General features: G+C 41.3%; 1 protein-coding gene across 14 annotated transcripts in view; it reads left to right on the forward strand.

Moving 5' to 3' along the window:
• The window catches only part of DST (dystonin), a 306,444-nt gene that overhangs the window by 192,715 nt on the left and 87,539 nt on the right, over positions 1-26,190 (forward strand). For all 14 annotated transcript variants that reach the window (XM_079970248.1, XM_079970257.1, XM_079970258.1 and 11 more), the window contains 15 exons: positions 1,547-1,780; positions 2,580-2,864; positions 3,629-4,174; positions 6,413-6,589; positions 8,842-8,965; positions 12,438-12,646; positions 13,579-13,896; positions 14,073-14,239; positions 15,406-15,562; positions 16,565-16,688; positions 20,859-20,927; positions 22,205-22,440; positions 22,767-22,896; positions 23,654-23,853; positions 24,849-25,344. In XM_079970248.1, coding sequence (XP_079826374.1) covers positions 1,547-1,780; positions 2,580-2,864; positions 3,629-4,174; positions 6,413-6,589; positions 8,842-8,965; positions 12,438-12,646; positions 13,579-13,896; positions 14,073-14,239; positions 15,406-15,562; positions 16,565-16,688; positions 20,859-20,927; positions 22,205-22,440; positions 22,767-22,896; positions 23,654-23,853; positions 24,849-25,344 — 3,472 coding nt within the window. The remainder of the gene's footprint in view (positions 1-1,546; positions 1,781-2,579; positions 2,865-3,628; positions 4,175-6,412; positions 6,590-8,841; positions 8,966-12,437; positions 12,647-13,578; positions 13,897-14,072; positions 14,240-15,405; positions 15,563-16,564; positions 16,689-20,858; positions 20,928-22,204; positions 22,441-22,766; positions 22,897-23,653; positions 23,854-24,848; positions 25,345-26,190) is intronic.

Genomic DNA, 26,190 nt, shown 5'->3' on the forward strand with positions numbered 1-26,190 from the left:
CTGAAGTTCCTGGATAATTAGCAGTTGGAGCCAAGTGATCTTTCTTGCAGGGAGAGGGAGAAGCAAACGCCCCACAGCTGCCCCATTTCAGGCTTTTGTATAATGTCAGGGTGGACTTCCCTTGTGGTGGTGTCCCTTCTGTGGCGGGGGGGGGGGGGGAGCAGGAGATGAAGCCTTCCAGAAGCCTTTTGTTCCCTGGTCAGTGGCAAAGGCCAGCGTGTGTTTACTTTGACGTCCCAGGGCATCTTGTGATCACGTGACACATGCAGTTAGCTGTAATGCATGTGTCAATTTGACCGGCCCATTAGATTTCTAAAACATGCAGAGAATTGTGTATATTAGCTTTTTGCAGTGCAAGATGTTAGTAAACAAAATTATTTCTGAATAATTCCAAAAAGTTAAAGTTGCTGGCTTGTGCAGTGGTGGCAGGGCCATCTAGTATTCTTGGCTGCTGGAGGCAAAGGACAAGATAGCAAACATAAACACACACACACACACCCCATTCCATGTACAGATGCCAACCAGATTAGCAGCTGAATCTTACTTCAACTGTTCCAGTGAGATGGCATTCTCCTATTAGAGGTTACCGCTCACACACTTGCACTGTGCTTTTCTGCTAGTGTAGTGGTACCTCGGTAAAACCGCTTCTTACTGTTTATAGGAGAATTTTCCCAGGAGGCAGAGGACAAGAACAGGAGTCATACTCAAATTCACAGTCAAGAGCTTTTTATTGCTTGACTGGTTGCGCAAGCATTTCTGTTACTATTATATACAAGCTATTTACATTCCATTTTTATCTCTCCAGCACGGTATAATCTCAGTCCAGTAATTAACAATCCCAACACAGCCAAACTCACAGTATCAGCAGCACACATTGTCTTACTTCCAACCTTGTTGTCAGCTTGTGTGCTGACAACATGTGTGTATGTGTGCTTTTGTCAGGCTGAAATTGCAGTCTGCAACTTCCTTTATTTGCACCTCCAGCTGACACCAGTCAAGCCTAGAGTGCCACTCCTACACACTAAAGTAAATTCTGGAACCCTCTTTAAAGCTTCCAGGAACTTTTATATGTTTCTTAAAGAATGTTTTCCTAACATCTCCACCATACCTAAGGCCAGCAAGCTAGCTTGGGGATACAGGGCAGGCCCTGTAGCACATGCAACCTTGTCCTCCCACAGAGGGGGATGCCTGAGTGGCTCAAATGGAATGATATTGTGTAATATGAAAACTCTACCTCCTGCATCTGCTGCTTGAGGCGACTGCCTCACATTGCCTCATGGTAGGGTTGGCCCCTACCATGTTAGCTTCTAATTATCAGGGAAGAAGTTGTGTTTCAGGAAATTCCACACTTTTCCAGTATAGAGCAGAGATCTCGATCTCAGGCTTGTAGAAATTTAGCAACCATTACTCTCTTGTTGCCATTTTCATGAAATGTGAAGGCAAATCCAGGGTGTACCTTAGAAAAGGGGCTTTCGAAGTGAAAAATAAATGGATAACTCTTCCTTCTGATTTTTTTATTGTTGATTCCCCCCCCCCCCCTTTCTAGGAGCTACAGAAAGATATGCAAGCAAATACACAGGCGCTGGCAGAAATTGTGAAAAATACGGAGATGTTTTTGAAAGAAAATGGAGAAAAGCTGCGACAAGAAGACAAGACTGCTCTTGAAAAGAAGCTTAATGAAGCCAAGACCAAGTGTTTGCTGCTTAGTCAGAAGGCAGAGGAGTCCAGGAAACAGCTGGATAAAGCCGTGACAACAGCTATTAAGCAAGAAACAGAAAAGGTTCTTTGGCAACCATTTAATATTTATTTCAAAATGGCTCATTGCTATAATTTTTCCTTGCATGTGAATGCTGACCATCCCAGACAATGTCTGAATGTCTGACAATGTCTGACAATGTTTGTGAATGTCTGAAAACTCAAGGAATTGATTGTCAGTATTATTATTATTATTATTATTATTATTATTAATATTTTATCTTACTGGGTGTATTAAATGTAGGGAAATGCATCTATCTATTTTCAGACATTCACCAAATGCATCTGGAATTGTCAGTATTCGCTTCCCAAAAGAAAGGAACATACGGAGGAATTCAGTGTAGCACTCAGGAGATAGTTGCTTCAGCAAAACAGTTCTGCTTGCCAGATGTCTCCCCCTGTATTCTGTTCTGAGGGTTCTCCCAGCTGCCCCTGGCCATTTTTTTTCTTTTTTTTGGGGGGGGGGGCAGAGTGCAAAGTCCCATTGCACTAGTTAAAATCCTTGTGCAGACTTTCACTAATGTGAATGTGGCCCGTAGACATTATCTGGTTCCAGAAGTCTTTCATCCCAAGGGAGGAGCCTTTAAACAATAGCCATGCCACGGAATAATAATTCATTTTAGTTTTTCCTCAGCATACAGAAGTGCAGGGACATTGCATCATTCTGCAGATGTTTGCACATGACCAGTAGGAGAAAAAGTCCCACTAATTCCCCCCCCCCAAAAAAAAATGTGTTAGTATACCCTTGTTTGCAATATCACAAATATCTGCATTTGAACTTTTCATGACTGCATAAGATTCGAGCTTGAACTTTACTTGTGCAGGTTGCAGCTAGAGAACAGCTAGAGGAGAGTAAAAGCACAATAGAGAACCTTCTGGACTGGTTGTCAAAGGTCGACAAGGATGCTGAACATGGGGGCAAGAAAGACAAGCCAGCAATTAAACAGAATGGCAACCATTTCCAAGAAGGAGAGGTGGAAGAGTTGGCTGGAGAAGACGATGAAGTCAATGGCAACTTGATGGAAATCCAACAACAGAATGAAACACACGTGGATGGACAACTGAAGCCCTCAGAAGATAATCTCAACATGCAGTATCAGAAAGCCAAGGTACTACACGTGTATAATACTACTTGCTTCATCAATTCATGCTTGTCCTGGAAAAGAAATGAGGTCTGATATAAACCCACCTCATGTGCTGTGGAGCCAGAATTGCCAGCTGTTGTGGTGGCCTTGAAAAGGTACAAGGCAAAAGCCTCATGCAGTCAGGAGACATAATCTGGTCCACCTCCAGATCTCTGCTTTTCATAGCAAGGAATCTCTAGAATGATTTCGTGGGAGGTGATTTCACCACCTCTCACTGCACTACAAGCCTCAGAGCTTATTTATTTCCTAGCTCTTATCTAATAAACCAATAGAACATTTTCATCTCTAGCTTCTGTGTTGAAAGTGCTCAAAGCTGTGGAAAATAAAGGCAGGCCAAAGTGGGAAGTATTGACAAGCACACCCAAACAGCCCAGCCTTAGCACATCTTACATCCATCGGAATGCCAGTGGCCGCACACAGCTCCCTTTAAGCACAGGGTCTCTCTCAAAAGCCTCACTGTTATGGGCAGCTCTATGCAGGCACATCAGTGCATAAATGGAACTACCCCTAATGTGTGTGTGTATAGGGATATTTTAATGCTGGTGATTTGTTCTTGCGATTGGGAAGTAGGAATATAGTTGGTTAGTACATCTGCAGCACATAGCATTTTGATTTGTTTAATGTTTCTGAACCATCATTAAGCACATTTCCTAAGACTTGGACACATTACAGATTACATTGCTAATTATATATGTACGTTTTGATTCCCTGCTGCCTTCCCCACCCAGGCTCAGCATGAGAAAATTATTTCCCAGCAGCAAGCTGTCATAATAGCTACACAGTCAACCCAAGCCCTGCTTGAGAAGCAAGGACACCATCTTTCTCCAGAGGAAAAGGAGAAGATTCAAAGGAATATGAAGGAACTGAAGGTGCAGTATGAAACTGCCTTAGCAGAGTCAGAGCAGAAGCTGAAGTTGACCCGCTCTTTGCAGGAGGAGCTTGAGAAGTTTGATGCGGACTATGGCGAGTTTGAAAGCTGGCTCCAGCAGGGAGAGCAAGAACTTGATAACCTGGAGACAGGTGCATCTGACTTTAATGGGATTATCATCAAACTGAAAAGGCAGAAGAGTTTTTCGGAAGATGTCATTTCTCACAAAGGGGACTTGCGGTACATCACCATTTCTGGACAGAGAGTATTGGATGCTGCTAAATCGTGTAATAAAAGAGAAGGTGTCAAATATGACAAGGAAGGTATTGATACTTCTTCAACTTACGTTGAGGTACAGAATAAACTGGATAGTGCAACTGGTCGCTTCAAATCTCTCTACTCTAAGGTAAATTGTGTGTGAATTCATGTGAAATGTGTATCCATGAGATAAACCTTTTAGTTCACCGAATTGTTACATGAAATTAAAAGCAGTGCTTTCTGTGCTGCATCTCTCTGTATCTTATGTTTTCCCTGTATCATGCAAAATGTATAACTGAATTGGGGAAGCAGAATTAGGGTTTAGGTTTCTCCCTTTCACTCTTAGTTTGTGAGTTTCTACAATCTCTTGTTTCCACTTTTTGTTGTTACTCCATTTTTATCTTACGCTTTCTCCATGAATTCAGGGTGGCAAGCATAGTCTCCACCTCCATCCCACTCCAGTTTATTCTCACAAGCTGTAAAGTAGGTTAGGCTGTGAGTTAGTGGGACTGGCCCAGGGTCACCCACTGAGCTTCATGGCTAAGCAGGGATTTCAGCCAGATTCTCTCCTGTCCTAGCCTGACATTCCCGTGCATCACTTTGGGAGCATTGCCAAACCAATTTACAGTGGAACCAGATATGATCCTAAAAATCACATTCAAAACCTGGATATAATCAGGGTTCTCACAATTACCAGTAGTTTGTGAGCATAACTGCTGTCATGTTAATTAGGCTTGGAAGTATTCCTCATCATCCCTAAACCATGTTTAAATCTTGCATCGCAATTCATTGCATGTTTCTACAGAGGTAAGTCCCGCTGTGTTTAACGGAACTTGCTCCCTAGTAAGTTTGCTTAGGATTGCAGCTTTAATGTTAGTGTACTGGCTTTATTTACTGATATATAGTGGGGGTGGTGTTATGTGAAATACTAAATTGCCCTAGTCTATTTATTTTTCTGTATTGTACAACATTTGATCTTCTTGGGGAATCCCATTTGTTTTCTTACCATTTACTCCGAGGCTTTTAAACGTGTACTCTGAGACAACTTAGAACCAAATTTGGTCTCTGTAGCCATTTAAACAGCCCTTTTAGTGTGTTATAAGGAGTGCCTTAAGTGCCTGAACACATGAATACAGAAAGTGGGTGGGAGCAGGGACACACACACGCTCCATCCCCAATGTCCTCAGTTGTTGAGCTTTCCTGTGATGTGCTAATAAGCATTCTGCAGGTGACTTCTATTCATGTTCACTAGAATCCAAGTAGAACTCTTACAGCAGTGTCCTCAGTTGCATGGAGGAATCTTTTCATGTGCAAGTGAGCAGAAGTAGAAGCCCCTGGCACACTTCCTCTGTGCAATGTGGAAGGCTGGGGACTGCAGTAGTGTGATGTATGTGATGACATTGGGGAGTGGGACTTGTGTGTGCACCCCTGTCCACACTTTTAACAGTCCACATGTTCAGGTGAATGCCTGAACGTCCCTAAAGCAGCAGTCTGATTGCTTCACTATGTGCCCAAAGCACAGATCAAAGCTTTGCCTCTCAGATGACATTCTGTGGTGGTGTGGTAAGCAGAAATCTGGGTGATGCCATAAGTACATTTATAAGATTACCACATAGCCACAGGTTCAGCCCTTGCCACAAGTCAGTAACTACGAAGAGGATCATGGCAATTGTCCCCCAGGCTGTGATAATCTAGAAATCGACTAGAAATTTCATATAGCTGCCAGACATCAGCAAGCACCACTTTGACTACTGCTTTGCATTGTGCTGGGCTTCATATTTTAGCTAAAACACCACCATTGTACATATGTGGTGATAGAAGAGAGATAAAAACTGAGATACACACTAGCCAACACACGAGAGAAATTTATTCTGGAATCCTTCTTTTGTTCATTTAACTCAAACTTCTAAAACTTAGGTCTTCTCAGGATATACAAACTTCCAGGTTATGATTTTGTCAGCAAATCCTACTTGTCTGGCTTTTCAAATTTGACCACTAGATGGAGCCAGTTGCAATAAAAACCTCTCACATGAGTGTCAGAAGTTAGTGAGGAGGGAAGTTTAAACAAAAGCCTTGGTACACACAACACACTCTAAGCCAAACCTTCGCTTTGCTTGATGCAGTGCGGCAGGAAAAGGGTTTGGTTTAGGGTGTCAGACAAAGCAGGCTTGTGTGTGCTTTCCATGTTCAGCCGTTACTGGAGCGGTATGAAATGGCATTGTTATCATTTCATAAATATCTTGCAGTACGAGATAAGCAGAGTATTTGAATTACCGTTACAAGATGTTTTCAAATCGCCTAAAGCTTTTAGTTAGTAATATTATATACAAATGCTTTAAAATATATTTCCATTCTTGAACACCGTTTTCTCTCTCTGCACTTCTAGTGCAGTATCCTTGGAAATAACCTCAAAGATCTGGTAGATAAATACCAGAATTATGAGGATACCTCATCTGGGCTTCTGACAGGACTTCAAGCCTCTGAAGAAGCTGTGAATAAACAGTTTTCTGAAGCAGTTGCTGTAGATCCAAAAAATCTCCAGAGACAACTAGAAGAAACCAAGGTAAACCAAAAAATCTCCAGAGCTGTTGTATTTCAAGAAAAAGCAGTTTATAGAATAAAGGAAAGCCATGTTCCCCTTTGGTGTATGTGTGTTTGGGGGGGGGGGGGAGGTGTACATTAGTTGAACATGTCCAATTTAGAAAAAAATAATGCTGATTGTCACAAGGGAAACCTGGAAGTGTCCTGTCAATGAAACCTTTTTGATCATTATCTCTTTGGCTTCCAACTTGTTCATGGGACCCCAAGTGCTTCTTGAACATTGTGGCTATATGTCAGGGGTCCCGAACCTTTTTGAGCCTGGGTGCACATTTGGAAAGCTAAGGAACAGTTGTGGGCCAAAACATCCATCTCACATGGTGCCGGGGGGGACGGGGACGGGGACCCACCACTCACACTCGGATCTGATCCAACCACCACACAAATAAAACGGACAAAAAGTGTAAGCAATACCCCACCCCCCAAAAAACCCTCTCAACAAAACAAAACCCAGTAAATTTTGAAAGGACATTGAAAGGGCAAGTGTCCTCATCAGGGACCAACAGTGTCTGTCTAAGAGAACCAGAAGTAGAATCAGGACAGTGTATATGTTTTTTCTCCTTTTTATCCTCACCACACCCCTACAAGGTAGATTATATTGAGAGATAACGAGTGACTTAATATAACCTAGAGGATATCATAGTTTAGCACAGTGCTTTTTTTCTAGACAAAAAGCTGTCAGAACACACCTCCCTCAGAAGGCCCACCCCAGAGCCCCAAGAGAATCTCTTTGGACTTGTGGGGGGTGCCTCCTCATGAGCCAGAGGCTTGTTGAGGATGCTTATTGGAGGTGAGTCTTCCTCGCCTCAGCTGAGCAGCTTAATGAGTCCCCGTCCCCACCTCTCTGGCTCTCATGAGCAATGGGGCTTGCTTAGCTGAGGCGCGGCTTTCCCACGTGTTAGCTGGCAGGGGAAAGAGACTCAGCAAAGCACCTCTGTGCCTCCAGCTCACCAGGAAACCCTCTCCAGAGCATGAAGCGGATGTCTCTTTTTGGGCTCTGGGGAGAGTCTCCTAATGAGCTAGAGGTGCAGCGGGGCTTTGCTGAGGTGGGTCGGGTTCTCTCCGCACTTCCTGGGCCCAGTTGAGAGGTGCCGGAACAGCGTTCCAGAACGTTCTGACAGAAAAAAAATGTCCTAGTTTAGAAGGGATTTGACCTCAGTCTCCTCGGTCCAAGCCCAGCACTCCTACTTGGAGTCACTGCATCACGCTGGCAACGGGGTGGGGGGTGAATCACAATTCAAGTATAGTGGTACCTCGGATTACAAACACTTTGGGTTACAGACTCCGCTAACCCAGAAGTAGTACCTCAGGTTAAGAACTTTACTGCAGGATGAGAACAGAAATCGTGCTGCGGCAGCAGCAGGAGGCCCCATTAGCTAAAGTGGTACCTCAGATTAAGAATGGTTTCAGGTTAAGAATGGACCTCCAGAACCGATTGAGTTCTTAACCAGAGGTACCACTGTATTTGTGTGGAGAGAGGAAACAACAACAACAATATGGACACTTCATAAGAAGTTTTTTTGTTTTTTGTTTTTAAAAGAGAACTGGATTAGGGTAGATGAAACATTCTCTTTATCTGGAGTTCTTTCCTCCAAATCCTCCTGGTTCCCGACAAATGTTATCTCTTGTGACATAAAGCAGAAGTAGCGCTATAGGCAGAACAGAGAGGGCTCTCCATCTGCAGCTTCCCACTGACTGCCCATCCCAAAGGCCGACTGACATCACAGATTGCGTTTTTAATAACAAAACTCTCTTCCCATGGATGGGTAACTGCTTTTATGTGACAGGAAAGCTCTGTTTATGGCAGTTGGTTAGGAGAGCCTTTTTTTAAAAAAAATGAAATGCTTATCATAGTGGTAGCTAAGTTGCAATTTTAATGTATAGCATGAAAAGCATAGTTATTGCGTAAGTCCCATTGTAGTAAATGGGAGCTACGCAAAAAAAGGGCAGTAAGCAAAATATCTTGGGCTGCAAATTGCACTTGCCCAAGTCAAGATAAGAAGTGCCTATTCTGGATCAGCTCATGGTTTCATTTAGTGCAGCTTTCTATCATCCCGAGTAGCCGACTGGATTCTGCCCAGCAGAGCAAGATGTGTATTGTCATCTGTATGATGTTTAATGGTGTCTACCAAACCTATCTTACTGTTATTGTGTGCCTGTGTGTACATAAACACACGTTAGCAAGCAGTAGAATTGAAAAATTGTACATTTTTACAGGTGCTTCAAGGGCAAGTGTCCGGTCACCAGGTTGCTGTAGAGAAACTGAAAAAAGCTGCCGAAGTGCTTTTTGACACCAGGGGAGAATTACTGCCAGACAAAGATGAAATCCAGAATACCCTGGGTAAGATGAGTAACTGTCTTCTCCATTTCCTTCTTCCATTTCTCATATTTGTAGACTGGAGAAGATACTAAGTGGTGGTTGCCTCCTGGCCTCCAACAACTCAGCTGTTTTTACCTTTATTATTTTTTAAGGCAAAGGGCATAATTCACTGAATCAGGCGGAGCAGTTGTTTAGCTCTCAGCCCATGAAAATCAGCAGGACTTAGTAGTGCTCAGGTTTGGCTGGGTCATGTCCCTATAAAGTAGCGCCAAACCATACGTGACAGTGACAGGCCCGTGTCTAAATGCAGGTCTGCTCCAGTCGCATGTTACAAATGGGATGAGTGAGCCATTTTCAAGGGCAAAAGGGTGGAGGGGAGATGTGTTGAATTTGCTTATGTGAGACTCCCAGTAGCCTTCCCGTGAGGCACTGATCAGGTTTCCACCTGCTTAGCTTCAATAGCTTCAGGGGATCCTAGGGCAGCATTGGGGTACCTGGGCCCTCCAGGTGCCATCGAATTCCAGCTCCCATCAGTCCCACCCAGTGGTCAGGGATGATGGGCATTGTGTTCCAGCAACATTTGGAGGACCACGGGTTCCCCATGTCTGTTCTAGGACATTTATGAAGCACTTTGGTCAGAACTCAGACCACACGACAAATGGCCTTTGAAACTTGCAGAACCTTCCAAATCCATTAGTTACGAGTCATAGTGTTGGTGTCGGTGGTAGTGTGTCCTGTTGCTCCAAGGCAAAAAGTCACCTTGTCATTGTTGAAAGAAGTTTCAACATAACAACCGTAGTGCTAATCATATGTAAACAATTATAGTTAAGAAGAGTAGTATCGCTTTCTAGTTCATCACATCTATATTTCTTTATACAAATATTTATTTACCACTATACCATTTTAAAAAAAATCAAATTAGTTTACTCTCTCTATACACACACACACACACACACACACACACACACACAAAGTTAAGATCGGAGGCCATCAACTATCTATTATTCAAAGGCCAGCATAGGCATTAACTGTGCATGTTGAGAATCTGTTTTCCTGTTTCAAGCCGGAAAAGAATTAGGGGAAATGACACACAGTTCAGTGATATTTCTACTTGTAATAATAATCAAATATGCTGAAACAGAGAAACTGTTACCAAGAAGTGCAGAGGTAATGACGGGTTAAACTAAACTTTGGATTTAGGGGTGATCTTGTGGTTTCAGTGAGTTAAAAAGACACACATCCTAAGAGTCTGGAGAAGAGGATATCTGAGCTGATTGAGGTTTCTTTTAAAATTATAACTGTTCTGCCCTAGCAGCCATATGAGATTACTGGAATATGTATAAAGGCCTGCAAGAGAAAGCTGGCTATGCAGACTTAAGCCTTTAATTCCCTGGTTCCAACCGTCAAGTATGCGAAGTCCATCTGTTTAACATCCTGCTGTTACAAGTTAATGTATTAAAATATTGCAATACCTCTTTTCATACTCATGCCTGGCACTGCTTAACCTGCTAAATTTTTGGTGATTTGTTTTTCAGTGCTCCGTCTGATATTTTTCTAGCTGCTTTTCTAGCTATTTGTGTTTGATATTTGATGAATAAAGAATGTGTCAAAAAAAAAAAAGCAGGAAACCCGACACTACAGAATTTCTGGGGAACCCCCCCATTTCAGATCCCCTCACCAGCTACACCCGTTCTTCGCTTTGCACCCTTCTTGAGGATAGAAAAGAGTATGGGAGTGTGTGTAGAGACTAGCCTATTGTACAAAGACAAAATTTACATTCATTACTCTGCTTGCTTTTGCCTCTGTTACAGCGCACCACTGGCATGTTGTCCCTGGAAACTTGCCCAGAAAATAATGCTACCCACAGGCTGAAAAGGGTTCCCCATTCCTGCTGTAAAGAATAAAAGCCAGGTTGTATTTACCTGGCTTGGAGATGTAGGGTAGTTCTGAGCAACTGATAGAATTGTCCCCTTTATGAGACATTGATATCAGTGAAATCAATCAGCAGGAACAACAGATGAAATCCTTCTTTTGTAGAATATTGCCCTTTGACTTCGGGCCTCAGCAGTCTTTGGGGACATTTGCTTTTTATATAACCTCTTTCTTTTAGATATTTTGCAATTTGCCTTTTTAAAACCTGTGTCAAGCCACCTGAATCAATTAACTGTCCTATCCAACTGTTTTATCCACAAGGCTGTCTTCTGTGGGCATGCACTTGAGGCATAGAAGGAATCACATGTTCCCAGCTCCCTTGTAAAAGGGAATCATGTGTTCCCAACCCTTTGTTGTTCTCAGAGTCGAATATGTCTGACTCCAGTCAGCGTACTGATGAAGAATCCATAGTACGCTCTCAGAAAAAAATAACTTTTATCTATGGGTCCCCTATGCTGTGAATTTTTAAGGTTCAGTTTCTAAGGTACAGTTTCACTTGAGAGAACCTCAAGTAGAAAATTCTGCATCCTTCTGGGGCTACTCTGAGAGCCAAGCATTGTTCGCTACTGTGTGCGGCTTGTGTTAACTGGCCTCTTTCCTATATCATGTGGTATGCTCCTTGTCACAGCAAATACTAAATTCTGAAGAATACTCCTTAGGCAAATCTTTAGGTGTGGATTGGGAAAGTGAGTTAGAAGAATTTTTGGGGGAGTGCGGACTGTTCCTTAAGAGGAGAGAGAGTGTGTTATTTCCCATGAGTGTTCCAGAATATGTGGGATACAGGCAGCTACAGGGATTTTTTAAAAAAAAAGTTGAAAAGGGGGGCGGGAGACACTCCCACCACTTTGTCTAGTTGCCTATCCTGCTCCAAAACTTAGGGAAAATTTCTCCTGCCTGTTTTCAAAGGGATTATGTTTTCAACTCTCTATCTTGTTCATGGTTGAAATAAGCTTGGCCGAAAATCGCGACCTAGCAATACTTTGAATGTGTGTTTTACATGCAAAGTATTGCTTTGCTGGTATTTTTGGCTAACCTTTCAGCGTTAAGGCTCTTGTAAAATTGACACTTGCGTAGATAAGAGAATATTGTCAGGTGCAGCTTTTCAAACTCCTGCTGCAGTGTGCCAAGGCAAGCTACACTTTACGGATTAACTTCTCTTCTTCCCCAATAACTTGTTTAAGGTACAGGAGCTATCTTGGATGTATTACAAAATTTGAGGTTCAATTCCATCGACTCCAGTCATAGGGTGTTAGGGAGCAGGGTTGGCAAAGACTTGTGCCTGAGACCCCGAAATGCTGTTCCCAATTGCAGTAAATTATGTTGTGTTAGCCCTGGGGTAGTGAACCTGTGGCCCTCCAGATGTTGTTTGATTCCAATTTCAGCCCCCGTGGCCAATGGTACCAGGGTGATGCGAATTGTTGTCCAACCACATCTGGGTGGCTATGGGTTCCCCATCCCTGATTTAGCTGGACTATTGGCATAACTCTGCCAAAGGCAGTTGCTTGTATTCTAAAATGGTTGTGAACTTATAAACTATCCTTTATCTACTTGTTTCTTTCAGATACTATTGTGGATAAGTATAATCACTTATCTAAAGCAGTGAATGACCGGAATGAGAAACTTCAGATCACTCTGACACGTTCATTAAGCGTCCAGGATGGATTGGATGAAATGCTTGATTGGATGAATGGTGTTGAGAAGAGTCTTGAGGAGCAAGGTCAAGTGCCTTTGAATTCTTCTGTAATTCAGGATGTCATTAGTAAAAGTATGGTGAGTTAGTTTTTAGCAGAGCAAATTTTCCTCCTAATGCCAGGAACTTAAAGCTCAAAGTGGGGGCGGGGGAAATCAAGATACTGAAAACAAGTTTTCATTAATACATTCAGGTATCTGAAGAAAATTCAGTCTTAAAACAGTGTTTCATTAGAGTGCATCTAGACGGTGACTTTCTCTAGTGCGCATAGTGCATTTGTGGGTGAGATGCATGCTAATATTGTATGTTAGTGTGCCAGACAACCCAAAAGTGCATGTCAGCTGTCCCAGTCTCTGTGCAGACTGCCACAAATCCAAATATACTACCAGGGTCAGCACAGGGGGCTGCACAAAACCATTGGTTGTCACGTCTGCAGCTATTGAGTAATGACTACCTTTTCTAAGAGTAGCAATAAACAAATCTGTCTCTTTTAGTTTCTTCTTTTTCCAATCTTAAGTTTTGTTTGCCACATTTCTGCATCAGTTCAATTTTTTTTAAAGAAGTCATCACAACAATTCATTAGCATTTTTGTGTGCCTTTCTCCTAAATGTACACATAGATGTGTGCAATTTTGCCCGATATACACATTTTTGCAACAATTTTTGCCTGTTATGCAGTTTTGTGTGCTACATTCATTGAATTTTTATAAATATTTCATGCTAATATACACAGTTGTGTATAGATTTTTTTAGTTTGAGAACTGCATTGGTAAATTTGGAGACGTGCAAAGGATAGCTGTGCTTTTGCTTCACATATTCTTTCATGCTCACCTTTAAATGCAATTGAGATTTCTTCCGCATCTTTATCTTTGGGGTTCTCCTCATTGCCACTTCTTGCTTTAGAAACTGACTACAGGAAGTGCAGTCATTTACATCAGCTTGCAATCACTTCATTCACATAGAGATGCACCCATGAGTATGGCTGTCTTCTCAGACTTATCTATTTATCCCAGGCTCTAGAACAAGACATTGTGGGTCGGCAAAGTAGCCTAAATGCCATGAAAGAAAAGTTGAACAAATTCATGGAAACAACAGACCCATCCACTGCATCCTCTTTACAAGCTAAAATGAACGAACTTTCTCAGCGGTTTTGTGAAGCAAATAATAAACACAGGAAAAAACTTGAAAAGTTGGAGGGATTGAAGACCAAAGTGGAGCTGTTTGAGTTCCTCACTGATAAACTCCAGTTATTCTTGGACAAGAAAACTCAGGCTCTTGGCGAGGCTGACATCCCAGGAAAAGACGTTACTGAGATGTCCTTATATGTGCAGGTACTGTAGATTTTTACTTTTGTGAGCCCTACATTGCCCCTTACTGAGCAGTACAATGGCTGGCGTAACTATGCCACCCACAATTATAAGAGAACCTGCTGAGTCCAAGGAATAAATTTTGAACACCGTGCAGTGTGTTCAGGTGTGAAGCAATTACTTTCTTGTCCATTTTAAAGGAAACCAACACTGAACTGATGGAGCAGAAAAAAGATCTTGAAAATTTGCAACACCTCATTGAAGAACTCTCTCCTCATGCTCTTCCTGGAGACAGGTCATTAGTGTTAGAAAAAGTAAATGCCTTGTCAAAGAAATTCAAGGAAATGGAAGAGACTATACGAGAAAAGTGAGTACAATAATCAAATTTTAGAATAGTGTGTGCTGATGGTGTTGGTGGTGATGAAAATAATCAGGGTTGTCAATGAGTAAATAATTTCTGCGGATTATCTGTCTTGTGACTGATTTATTTTTACCTAATTACAATAATTTCCATGAGCATATTTCAAACACTTCATTATAGGTGCCTTTTTGAGGTAACTTAGAATTTGATAGATAAAATATCCCACTCAATACTAGAAGTTAATCTTTAATATTCCCCCCCATAGTGTACAGCAGAATCAAAATAGGCTCAGCAAAGCATGCCTTGAACTTGTAATCTTGCCAGTTCATCAGACAATCAACCAACCAACCAACCAACTAAAGGGTTACCAATTACAAATATTAAATTTTGCAACTATAAAAGTAAGAGTTCCAAATAATGTGATGCACAGACCTATAAGACAGTTGTGGTGTGTTTTGCAGTTTCATAAAGTGAAGGAAAAGTTACTGGCTTGTAACAATATTGCAGAATTAAGAAACACTTGTCATTCTAAGCCAAACCATAGCTTTGCATAGATGCACAAGTGTATGGGTTCTCTTCTCTAGGAGTCCGCACAATATGATAAGCAAATATGTGGCTTAGCATGGTGCAAGCAGCAAAAGAACAAGAAATGCTGAGCTGAGCCATAGTTTGGTCCGGCATGTTTTCTGGAGAAAACTAAATCATGAGTCCAGTTCTAGATGATATGATAAGCAAATATGTGGCTTAGCTCAGCATGGCACAGGGAGGAGTGAAGTGGCTGGGATTTCATCTCCAGGAACTTGTGTGCACCAACCAGACAACAGTAAAAATACAGTAATAATATATAAGGAAATGCCACTAGTTGGGCTGAGATCTAAAGGGCCGGGTGTGATGGTTTGCATGTACATTGTGACAAGCCCCTGTTAGTCCATCAAGACTCTCACTTTGGAGCAGCATTTGAAATGTGAGATGTGGTATGAGGGGCTGTAGTCTGAAAGGAACACTTGCAACCCTTCTGTGCATAGATAGGAGTGCTTTCAGTCCCGGCTATACATACTGGTTGTTAATAAAGCCCATATTATAGTTTTACCTAGAAGAAGGATTTGCCTACATTATCCCGAGAACAAGGAGACTATCTCTCCCGTATCCCTTCCTTGTTTTCAATTGTGCAGAGAAGAGGATGTGTCCTCTTGCCAGAAGCAGATGGATGAGTTCAATCTTCATGTAGAATCTTTGAAGAAATGGGTAGATGAGATGACGGAAAGAATCCCAGCTACCCAGCCCTCTTTGAATGTGGAGAATTTAAACAAACATTTGCAGAACACCAAGGTGAGAGACTTCTTATCATTTCTGACAATAATTTCATTACAGTGGTACCTCAGGTTAAGAACTTAATTCGTTCTGGAGGTCTGTTCTTAACCTGAAACTGTTCTTAAGCTGAAGCACCACTTTAGCCAATGCTGCCACTGTGCCGCTGCTGCAAAATTTCTGTTCTCATCCTGAAGCAAAGTTCTTAACCCGAGGTAATATTTCTGGGTTAGTGGAGTCTGTAACCTGAAGCGTATGTAACCCAAGGTACCACTGTAATTGGATTTGTATGTCAGTTGATTTGTCAACTGATGGTGTCCTTTTGGTTTCAAAGAATTAAGTAGGAACGCTGTAGATCTTTTCGTTGGTATTCAACTGGATTTTACTCAGTGTAGATCCATGGAAATTAATGACTAAGTTAGGTCCGTTATTTCAATGGGTGTACACCTAGTAAGACTTAGTTGACTACTGACCATAATGACACAGCTCCAAGGGACAGACGATGCACTTGCAAGAACTTACCAACTCACTTCAAAGCAAAAGACACCTCTGTGTGTGCAAAAGGATGTACGTTGTGCAGCTGCACACATTAGTGAATAGGGAAATTCTTGCAAGTGTGGAGAACTTGGCTTGCAACTAATTGCTAGACTGAGACAGACACCTTTTGTCCCATTTTTAGCTATGTTTCAACACAAACTATTGCTGTATATGATTCATTTTTATAATAAGAAACTGGGCATGGTTTAAATATGAGTAAAGTACTTGCAGTATTTTGGTACCAGTACATCTTCCCAGCCCTATTTCATTTGAGAGTTCTGCTATCTCACTTTTTAAAAAATGTTCACTCCAGTTTTTGGGTCATTAATGAGAAATGGCAGGGCACAGTTTGATGATAGAGCAAGTGGGATGTGTGACATGATGAGATAATTTCTGGCCATGTCCAGCCCATCTAGAGTGGAATGCTTTTTGTCACACTTACAAATATAATCAGTAGTTGAAAATAACATCTTGTTCATTTCTTAGCATTTGGAGGAGGAATGGAGTTTGAAGGCACCTGACATTCAGAAAATGATTAGCAGAGGAACAGCATTATGCAACCTAATTAGTGCTGTGACTTCCCCTGTAAGGTCAAGGGGAGTAAAATCAGGTATGTTCAATGGACATTTCTACATATTTAAAAGTACACGTGAATGAAATTAAATAGCTAACACAGAATACACACACACACACACACACACACACACATGATGTCTTTATTAGCTCCCTAGATCAATCCTGTGTGGTTGGGGAAATTTTATGCCAGATTGCTTGATAGACATGAATTTTAAGGTACATTAGGTCACAGGTGGTATAAGAAAGCCTGAGCCATTGGTACGCAGCTTGAACCCATGACCCTGAGATTCAGAGTTTCAAGCTGTACCGACAGAGCTATTTCAGTTTAGAAAAATACTTCTCTCTGTCACTCAATAGCATTTTTCTGTCTTCTTCACACAAGGACCCTATTACTTGATTGTTCTTCTTGCTTCGAACATAGCTGAATAAGCTTTTAAAGTTATTTTTAACCTCTCTTGCAAACCTGACTTCATTCTGAGCTTTGGCCTGCCTGACCTTCTCCTTGCAACTGTTGGATACTTGTATCTACCCTTCCTTTGTGATTTCTCCTCTCTTCCATTTATAATACATTCCCTTCTTACATCTCAGCTAATCCATCAGCTCCTTATGCAGCCACACCAGTTTCTTTAGCTACCTCCTGCTTTTCTTTCTTGTTGGAATTGTTGGCATTTGGGCCTTTAATATTTCACCTATAATAAACTCCCTTCTATCTGGGGCTCACTTAGCTTTTGAGTATTTCTGACCATGGGATTTCTCCCAGTAGCTCCTTAAACTTTTAGGAATCGAGCTTCTTAAAGTCCAGAGTGCATCTCTTGACTACACTCAGCTTTCCCTTCTCCTCTGTATCATGAAACCAGGAGGGCATGATCACTTCCTCTCAAGTTTCTGAGTATTTCCACCTTGTCGATCAGTTCCTCCCTGTTGGTGAGGACCAGGTCCAATATATATGACCCCCTTGTTGCTTCTTCTACCTTTTGGGAAATGAAATTACCAGAGAGCCAATTGTGGGATTTGTTGGACCTTAAATTCTTGGCAGAGTTTGAGTTCCAACAGATATTGGGGTAGTTGAAGTCTCCCATGACTACTATATCTTTCCCTTTTGAATGTTTGGTAATCTGCTCTAGGAAGGCATCATCCAAGTCTTCAGTCCAAGGTCACTGTAGTTCCTTCTCCTACCATTTTTACCCATATAATCTCATGGATCTCTTCACAAGTGTACACATCTTTTACATGTAATGCTATTTCTCCCCCCTTCCTGTTTGATCTATTCCTTTTGAATGAGTCATACCCCTCAATTCCTTCATTCCAGTCTCATTCTAGTCTCATCCCACCAAGTTCCAGTAATGCCTATTAGATAATATTTGCCATCCTGTATTCAGAGCTCAAGTTTTTCTTGCTTGTTTCTGTACTCTGTGCATTTGTATAGAGACATCTGAAACCATGAGCCATTTTTTGGCACACTGCTGCCTCTGTCCTCTGTAGAGAGTCACCTGCTGCCACCACACATCTCCCTCTTCTTTGGGGAGGAGCATGAATTGTTTTGTACGCTGTAACTTCTACTACCACCTCAGTGTGTTCTGAGGTCTGCAACCACTGTACTTGCTCCTCTGGCTGAGAATTTCCAAACCTCTTCATCTTATGATTAAAATTCTGCCTCCAGTCCCTTCTTGGAGTGTTCCCAGATGCTAGCTTTCCATGCTCCTGACTCAGGTCTCAATGCACAGTTCAGAGTTCAGGCAGTGTCCTGTGAAAATGCAGGTAGCATGAGTACCATATGACCCATGCAGGTTGTGCCACTTCCTGCTAGCTGTATGGGTTATCGGAACAGCGTAGACTGAAAACCTCAGTTTGTGTGCACTTTGGAGATCAGATCCTCTTTTTCAAAAAGAAGTGTAGCTTATCCTCCTAAATCAGAGCAATTTCCATTTTTTAGTATGGACTAATGAATCCAGCAGTAAAGGGCAAGTAACTTCAGAGCAAGTACTGCTCTAATTTAGAAAATTTATATGCTGCTTGTTCAAAGAAATAAAAAAGCAAATCATGTGTCTGGAGAGCCTTGCTACAACAGAAAAGTTTTCCTTAGGTATATAAAACAGTACTGTGAAGAAACCTCCTTAATGCCAGCAGACAGGGAGTTTCAGAAGACAGGTGCTGCTGTGCAAAAGGAATGACTTCTCTCAAATGTCAAATGAACATTGTGTGGCACTTGTAAATGTGAAGTAAGCAAATGGGCACATTTGGGATAGGGCAATTCTTTAAGTATACTGGTCCCAAGTTGTTAAGCCGCAGACAATAATTTTTAGTATTCGTACCAACAGAACTTTGTGTACTTGAAATAATGTTATTTTAAAAGAGTGAAATATCTGTTCAGAATTTGCTTACTAAATGTGTTAATCATTTCTTTATTGGTTTCATTATGAGTGAGTGCAAGTACCCTGAGTTTTGTGCCAATGATAAATGTTTCCCTCATGGGAAATATAGAAAAGTCTCAATATCTTAGTATGTGAACATCTCACTTACTTGGCTGACTTACTTGCTCTCACCATTTCCCAGCTGCCATTAGGCTAGCACTCACTTTCCAGCTGGTGGTGAGGGGTGAATGCTTGGCCTTCTCCAAGGCAACCATTAATTCTACTCCATTAAATAATCATCTTCAGGCTCTCTACTTACATAGACATACAGTAGATTCTACTTAGCGCTCTTATTCCCTTCATAAATAATGGGTACTCATGAAATTGCCTGTGGAACAGCTAAAAGGGGGGCAGGGTTTCTGAAGTTGATTTCACAGTGTGGAAAATCTGTAAACACAAAACAAAATTTTGCACCAAAATTTAACTTTGGGAACCCTCTCATTCTGCATTTTGTCTGTTCTAAATCAGTGTACCGCAAATGTTTTGGGGTCTTTGTTCCACAATGCATGGAATCACAGAACTGCAACTACATGGAATATTTTGAGCTGCTGACTTAAGGCATGTTTCATTCAAGATTTTAGACATAGGTACTGATAACAGCTCAGAACAAGTTCTGTATATACCAATTCAGTTATGCTGGGCACAAATATGCATTATATTTTGCTTTAAAATGTTTAGTACGGGCAGTCTGCAATCAGAGAGTGATCGGGCTCCAAATTCCAAGCTGCAAATAATGGATACATGTGCCTTTCATAGTTAGTCTGCAGCAGTGTTATTTTATGCTTAGGGCAGCTTCTCACAGAAAGCTTTGTACACAAGTATTTCTGCCAAAGTTATAATGTCATGATGATATTAGCATGTATCTTTGTGTTTACAGTTATGACAGCACTTGGGCTGAGCTGATTTGGGACTGATTTTGTAAAAATATCCTAAAAATTTGGTTGTTATGAAGATCCCACTTACAACTAGTCTACTCTTAAACCACTAAGACCAGTGTGACGCACATAATAGTCTTAGACCTTGGTTTTACATTATTGTTGAAAATCTCTCTCTCAATATGCAGTATACAAATATTTTTATAAATAAGAATAAAAGAAAGAATTGGCTTCAACACACTGCTCATCCATTGACTCACTGGGTGCTTTAGGCAAGTCATGCTGTGACTGCATTCACATGTCACACTAAACCATAATTTACCATAACATAAATGAGCCTAGGTGAGCCTTGTTCTCACATGCTCCCCTTTCCCCACAATTTATTGTATTGTCTGAACCAAAACATTTGGTTAGCATTAACTATGGGTGATGGTATCTGAACATTACCCCACATGGAGCAAATAGCAGCTTCAATGGGGGTGATTTTCATGGGGGAAATGGCACTGGGAAAAGGGTTAAACCATTACTTCGTAGCGCCATGATTCCAGTCAGACACACACATCTCCAAGGCTGTTCTTCTAAAATGCAGTGGGAGAGCTGTTCACCTGCCTATGCCACATCTAGTTTGGCCCTTAAATTGGTTTGAAAAGGGATCAAATACTTCCATAGTGTCTGAACAATGAGGGAAGAACCCAACATTGCATTAGGATGATTGTTCCATCAGGGCAAGCTTGCCAGATGGAATGATCCCTCCTCTCCCCTGCTTGCTGTTCCAGGGGTACTCTTGACCTGCCCTGAGCCAGTTGGGGAACATGTGTAGGAGAGACTCCATAGTACAAGTGGAAGTCCTTGCTCAGGGCTTCTGCTGACTGAATTCATTAGTTGAATCTTGCTCTAAATCTCTAATCTCTCTTTCAGCTGTAAGCGGAACAGTATTAAATGGTGAAGGAGCAGCTACAGGTACCCAGGGATTCCTAACAAACAAAGGTGACTAATAATGGCTCACTTAAATACATAAATCTTATAAGCAAGCATAAGATGTTTATAATTTGTCCCATTTTAATAGAATTTTCTAAATAACAGTCAAGACCCCCTATTTAGCTGGGGTCTTCTACACTTCGACATATATATGTATATGTCTATGTCTATGTATATGCATGCATCCGGTTAATTCAACTTCTGTCTGGTTTCAGTGGGTGAACCAATGATTGTGGTTAATTGAGAGCCAAGACAAGATAAGGAGTTATTTCCTGGCTTTTTAATCCATTAAGAAGTAATCATGAGTAGCAACAGTAGCAAGGTTGTTATCTCTAGCAGGTGGAGTTCACTGTTTTTAAGAAGTGACTTGACTATCAAGTGACCCAAGATAACATATGAATATAAGAAGCTGCTTATACTGGAGAGCCCAAGTAGAAGTGACATTGGAGATACGTGGAGTCTCTCACACCATTCATTTGAACAGTTGAAGTAAAGGGAGGAGGGAAGCAACTGGGGCGGGGGGGGGGGTGATGTTCCTTGAAAAAGGACAGATTCCCCCTTTCCCACTAACTATTCCAATCCAATTTGGAGTTCCACAGCTGCCCTCAAGGGGAAAATATAATCAGAAGACACTCCATGTATCTCCCATTTTGCCTCTACTTTGGCCTTGAGTTAGAACATTGGAACCATCTAAATAGGGGTGGAATTCAGAAAGGCCCCAAACAGACTATCCTCTTATATTATTGTGTTTGGCCTGCCTAGCTGTTATCATCCTGAGCCTCATTCTTGAATCTTTTGTATGTGTTAACAGAAAACAGCGGAAGTATATATTTTAAATTAACAGGCATGGTTTTTAAGGTTTGTTTTAATCAAAAATTAGCATGCACACATCGTACTATAACAGGCTCTGGAACACCTTGGTTTTCCTAAGAAATCAGATGTTGAAATTAGGATGGTGATAACTAGCTGTGTTCCAAAACCCTTAAATTAGAAACCAAAATAATGCTTGTCTTCATGCAAGATTTTCTTTCAGAAGTCCTTATACAATACAATATTTCTGTACAAAAAAATAAAAAAATCCACTGTCATCAGCCTGGTGACTGGTTCATTCTTTCTTAATCTACTAATATTGGGGTATCAACTTTGTAGGAAAGAAATGACTGTAACCAATTATTCTAGTTATTATTTCATGGAAGGATTAAAAACTTTTAATATGTAATATTTGCATCCTTTCTTGCTGTCATGACTAGAATAAAAATAATAATGTATGTCCACCTCTTTTGCAGAAGTGACCACTGTCCAACACAACATGTCAACTGTAAGCCATAGTTATGATGATTTGGGAGCTGTACTGAAGGAAAAAAGATCAGAACTGGAATCCACTCTTTCAAATATGCAAAACATTCAAAGAGAATCAAATTCAATGATGGAATGGTTACAGAATATGGACACTGCTGCAGCCAAATGGGAAGCAACTCTTATTGACAGTGAGGCTGTTAAAGAGCAAGTCGATCAACACAAGGTAGTTTCTGTCTCCCCCTCTGTTCAAAACTATCAATTAAGCATAATTAATTTTTAAAGTGAGCTTCCTGTTCATATTAATGGACAGGGTCTGTTTAATAATGTATGTAACAGTACAACCATATATTAGCACTTTGTACTGACACCTTATGGAAATCCCATAAAAAACGTCTTATCAGGCATAGGATCAGAGGTCAGATTGCATACCTGTGATAAAATGTATCAGAGCTGCCTAACAGATTAAGAGATCATCTCAATGAATCACCGCTTCTGCCAAACACTTTGGTTTTTATGTATTCTCAAGCCTAACATGTTCATTCTTCATAGCTATTTGAAACAGAATTGAAACAGAATGAGAATAAAGTGCAAGAACTGAAGGATAGAGTGACAGAGCTATTGGAGAAGAACCCAGACTCTCCTGAGGCACCGAAATGGAAACAGATGTTGGATAAAATAGGTATGGCAAGTTTTATTTTGCAGTGTAGGAGAAGGACAACGATCTAACATTTGGCAAAACAAACCACAGATTGAATGTTTGTGAGCTTTGGAGAGAAGGATTGCACCTCATCCACATGACATACTAGAAACCTCTTCTGGACATGCTTTTGTTTATACATGACTACTGGCTTATGAGGTTTGGTCTAGCCTATCAGATCTTATATTTTAAAAGGCACTGGCCACAGCCACATGTCAGGATAAAACAGCTCATGGGAACTGTAAACTATCATCCATGGCTTAATGTTGCGTCCAACCCAGGGATCTTGGTTTGCTTAACTCAAACAAACCACAATTCGGAAGTCAAGCATAAACCTTGGCTTTTCATTGTGGTTTGTTTGGACTGAAACTAACGCACCGTCCCTGGTTTTTATATATTACTAAGCCAGGGCTTGTGGTTTGTTCCTCCCACTTGCAAAATCAGAATCCCCAGCTTGGCATTTGAAAACAAGCCCCGCTTTTCGTTTGCCAAAGCTTGTTCTTGGTTTCTTGATTGTTGCCTGTGTGAGCAAACCAAACCAAGACCCCCAGGTTGGATGTAAAGCTAAGCCCAGGGGTCATGGTTTGTTCCTCCCCCTTGTTCTAGTAGAGAAGTGCAGCAGGAACCATCTGCATGTCCACAGCAAACCACTGCCATTGTTTATTTGTTTGACTATTTCATATGAAATTACTACAATTATCATGCAATTTTACGAAATATTCCATTCATTTTTTCACAGATTCCAAATGGAGGGAGCTCAGCCAAGTAACAGCTGACAGACAGAAAAAACTGGAAGAGTCGTCAAATTACCTGACCCAGTTCCAGGCAACCGAGGCTCAGTTAAAACAGTGGCTGGTAGAAAAAGAATTAATGGTCAGCGTGCTTGGACCACTGTCAATTGACCCAAATATGTTGAACACGCAGAAGCAGCAAGTTCAGGTGAGCATTTGGTCTCATTGCATATTATTTGTAGAAAGATGCTTGTGCTTCCTGGATTGAAAACACTGCTATTGTGGACCCATGACCAATGTGGTTTATCCTTTTTTTTGGCGGAGTGTAGTTCTGAAAACAAATATGAAGGCACCAAACAACAATCAATTTTCTAAAAAAAAATATGGAACTAATAATGTTAATAATGACAAAAAAGGGCTTCTATGTGGCGAGAGAAGTGCAGCTAGAGGTTAAAGTTTTGAGCAAGGGAAAATGAATGGCAGCGCCTTTCTTCTATGACCCTGTGCATATATAAGCAAGTATCAATCACACGTGAATTACAAAATATTCCACACTCACAACCAGTATCGATATTGGAAAAGAAATATGGCGTCTCACTGTCTTCTTTCCCTCCTAATGCTGTTGCATGGTATGTAATGACACTTGGAAGTGCAGAAGGAGGTGCTTAATCTCTTGCCCACTCACTGATCCTTCCTTCCAAATACTCCCATGTAAGTGTATAATTTCCCCCTTCAGCACACCCACTGGCTTCCAAAATCAGGAGTGAGTGATGTCCGATGAGATAAAAACCACAGTATTTGATCTGTGGTGACTGCTTCATCCACACGGGTCAATGCTCAGGTTGATTCATTTAACACGTGTCTCAAAGCAGGAGACTAGGTCATGCAAATCAGGTGTTTTCCAAGGTGCCTCTTTATCCTTAGTGATAGTACATGCATGGTGGAGTTGACGCAGGGTGCACCTGCTCTTCCACATCATGGGTTGCAGTACTGGATCAGCAGGTTGTCTGAACCAGACGTAAGGGATAAATATGAATATATTAACCTACCTTAAAGCGATACTGGCAGAATGCATTTTATTTTTACGACCAAGAGCTATTTCATGTACTCATCAGCTCAGGATGCTACACTAGGTAAACGGCTAGTACAGTTTGTGATATCTGTTTTTCCTTACACTTTCCTGAAATTACTTTCTCTCATCAGATTCTGCTCAATGAGTTTGACACTCGAAAACCCCAATATGAGCAGCTGAATACAGCAGGACAAGCGATAATGAAGAGACCAGGTGAACACCCACCTTCTCACGAAATGGTGAAGCAGCAACTGGCTGCTGTGGCGCAGAAATGGGATGGCTTAACCGGACAGCTGAGTGACCGGTGCAACCGAATCGATCAAGCCATTGTGAAAAGCACAGAATATCAAAGCTGCCTGAAAAGCCTTTCTGAGAAGCTTAGTGTCTTGGATGATAAACTCAACAGCAGCCTGGCTATAAGTACAGACCCTGATTCTGTGAAGCGGCAACTGGAAGTGGCCAGAGAAGTGAAAGAAGAAATTGAACGGGAAATGCCAAAGAGAAAGGCTGCTCAAGCTCTGTGCGAGGAATTGTCCGCACTGGTGGCAGAAGATTACTTGAAAGCTGAACTAGCTAGGCAATTGGATGGCATCTTAAAACCCTTTCACGATATGGAACAAAAAGCAGGTTCGTTAACATAATCATCATCATCATTTTTTATTTGTATGCCACCTTTCCACAGTTAAAAAAAACCAATGCTCAAGGCGGCTTACAGCATGACAAGATTTACATAATTACAAAAGTCATAAACAATAAATAAACCACATCTAATGAGATGAGATGATATTGAGGGCCTAGATTCTATGAATGGGTGGGTGAGAATAGCTGCATATTTATAGACTATGCCAGTTATTTGAATTTTTTAAGATATCAAATGCCATGTGATTGACAGTAGATCGTATATGTGTTTACCAGTGAGTGATTCACACATTGTAAATTAATGCTTCTGTGTGAAATTTATGTAGGGAAAATACATATATTTCTCCAACCTTTGTGTACTTTTCTTGACCGTGCCACAGTTTCAGACAGCCTTAGGGTTCACCCACACTTCTATATGCTATATGCCCTGCTGCTTTCCTCTGGAGAAATTGGCGGTTTAGTGCTGAAACAGAACAAACAGCAAAACCTGATTGCCATTTGTTCCGTTTAGCACTAAAGGGCGGGTTTTCCAGGGGAAAGTGACAGGGCAAAGCTGCTTGGATCCATGTTTTCCAGGCATGGAAACTGAATTAGCTAGGCAAGCAGAAAACTGCTTGGACCTGTGCTTTCTAGGCACAGGACAAGTATGGATGAGCCCTTACTTTGGGGAGGGGGTGTTTAAGACTCAACAAGGGAGTCCCAACAGGAGTTCTGTAAAGTTGCAACAGGACTGGCAGTGATCTTTGGAAGCATTTTATCTCAATGACTGTTGAGGGATTACTTCAAGCTTTACTGTTCATAGTGCATGTCATTTATGTTTGTGATGTTTATAGT

Source organism: Podarcis cretensis (genome assembly GCF_951804945.1).
Source record: "Podarcis cretensis genome assembly, chromosome: 3".
NCBI classification, from domain to species: domain Eukaryota; kingdom Metazoa; phylum Chordata; class Lepidosauria; order Squamata; family Lacertidae; genus Podarcis; species Podarcis cretensis.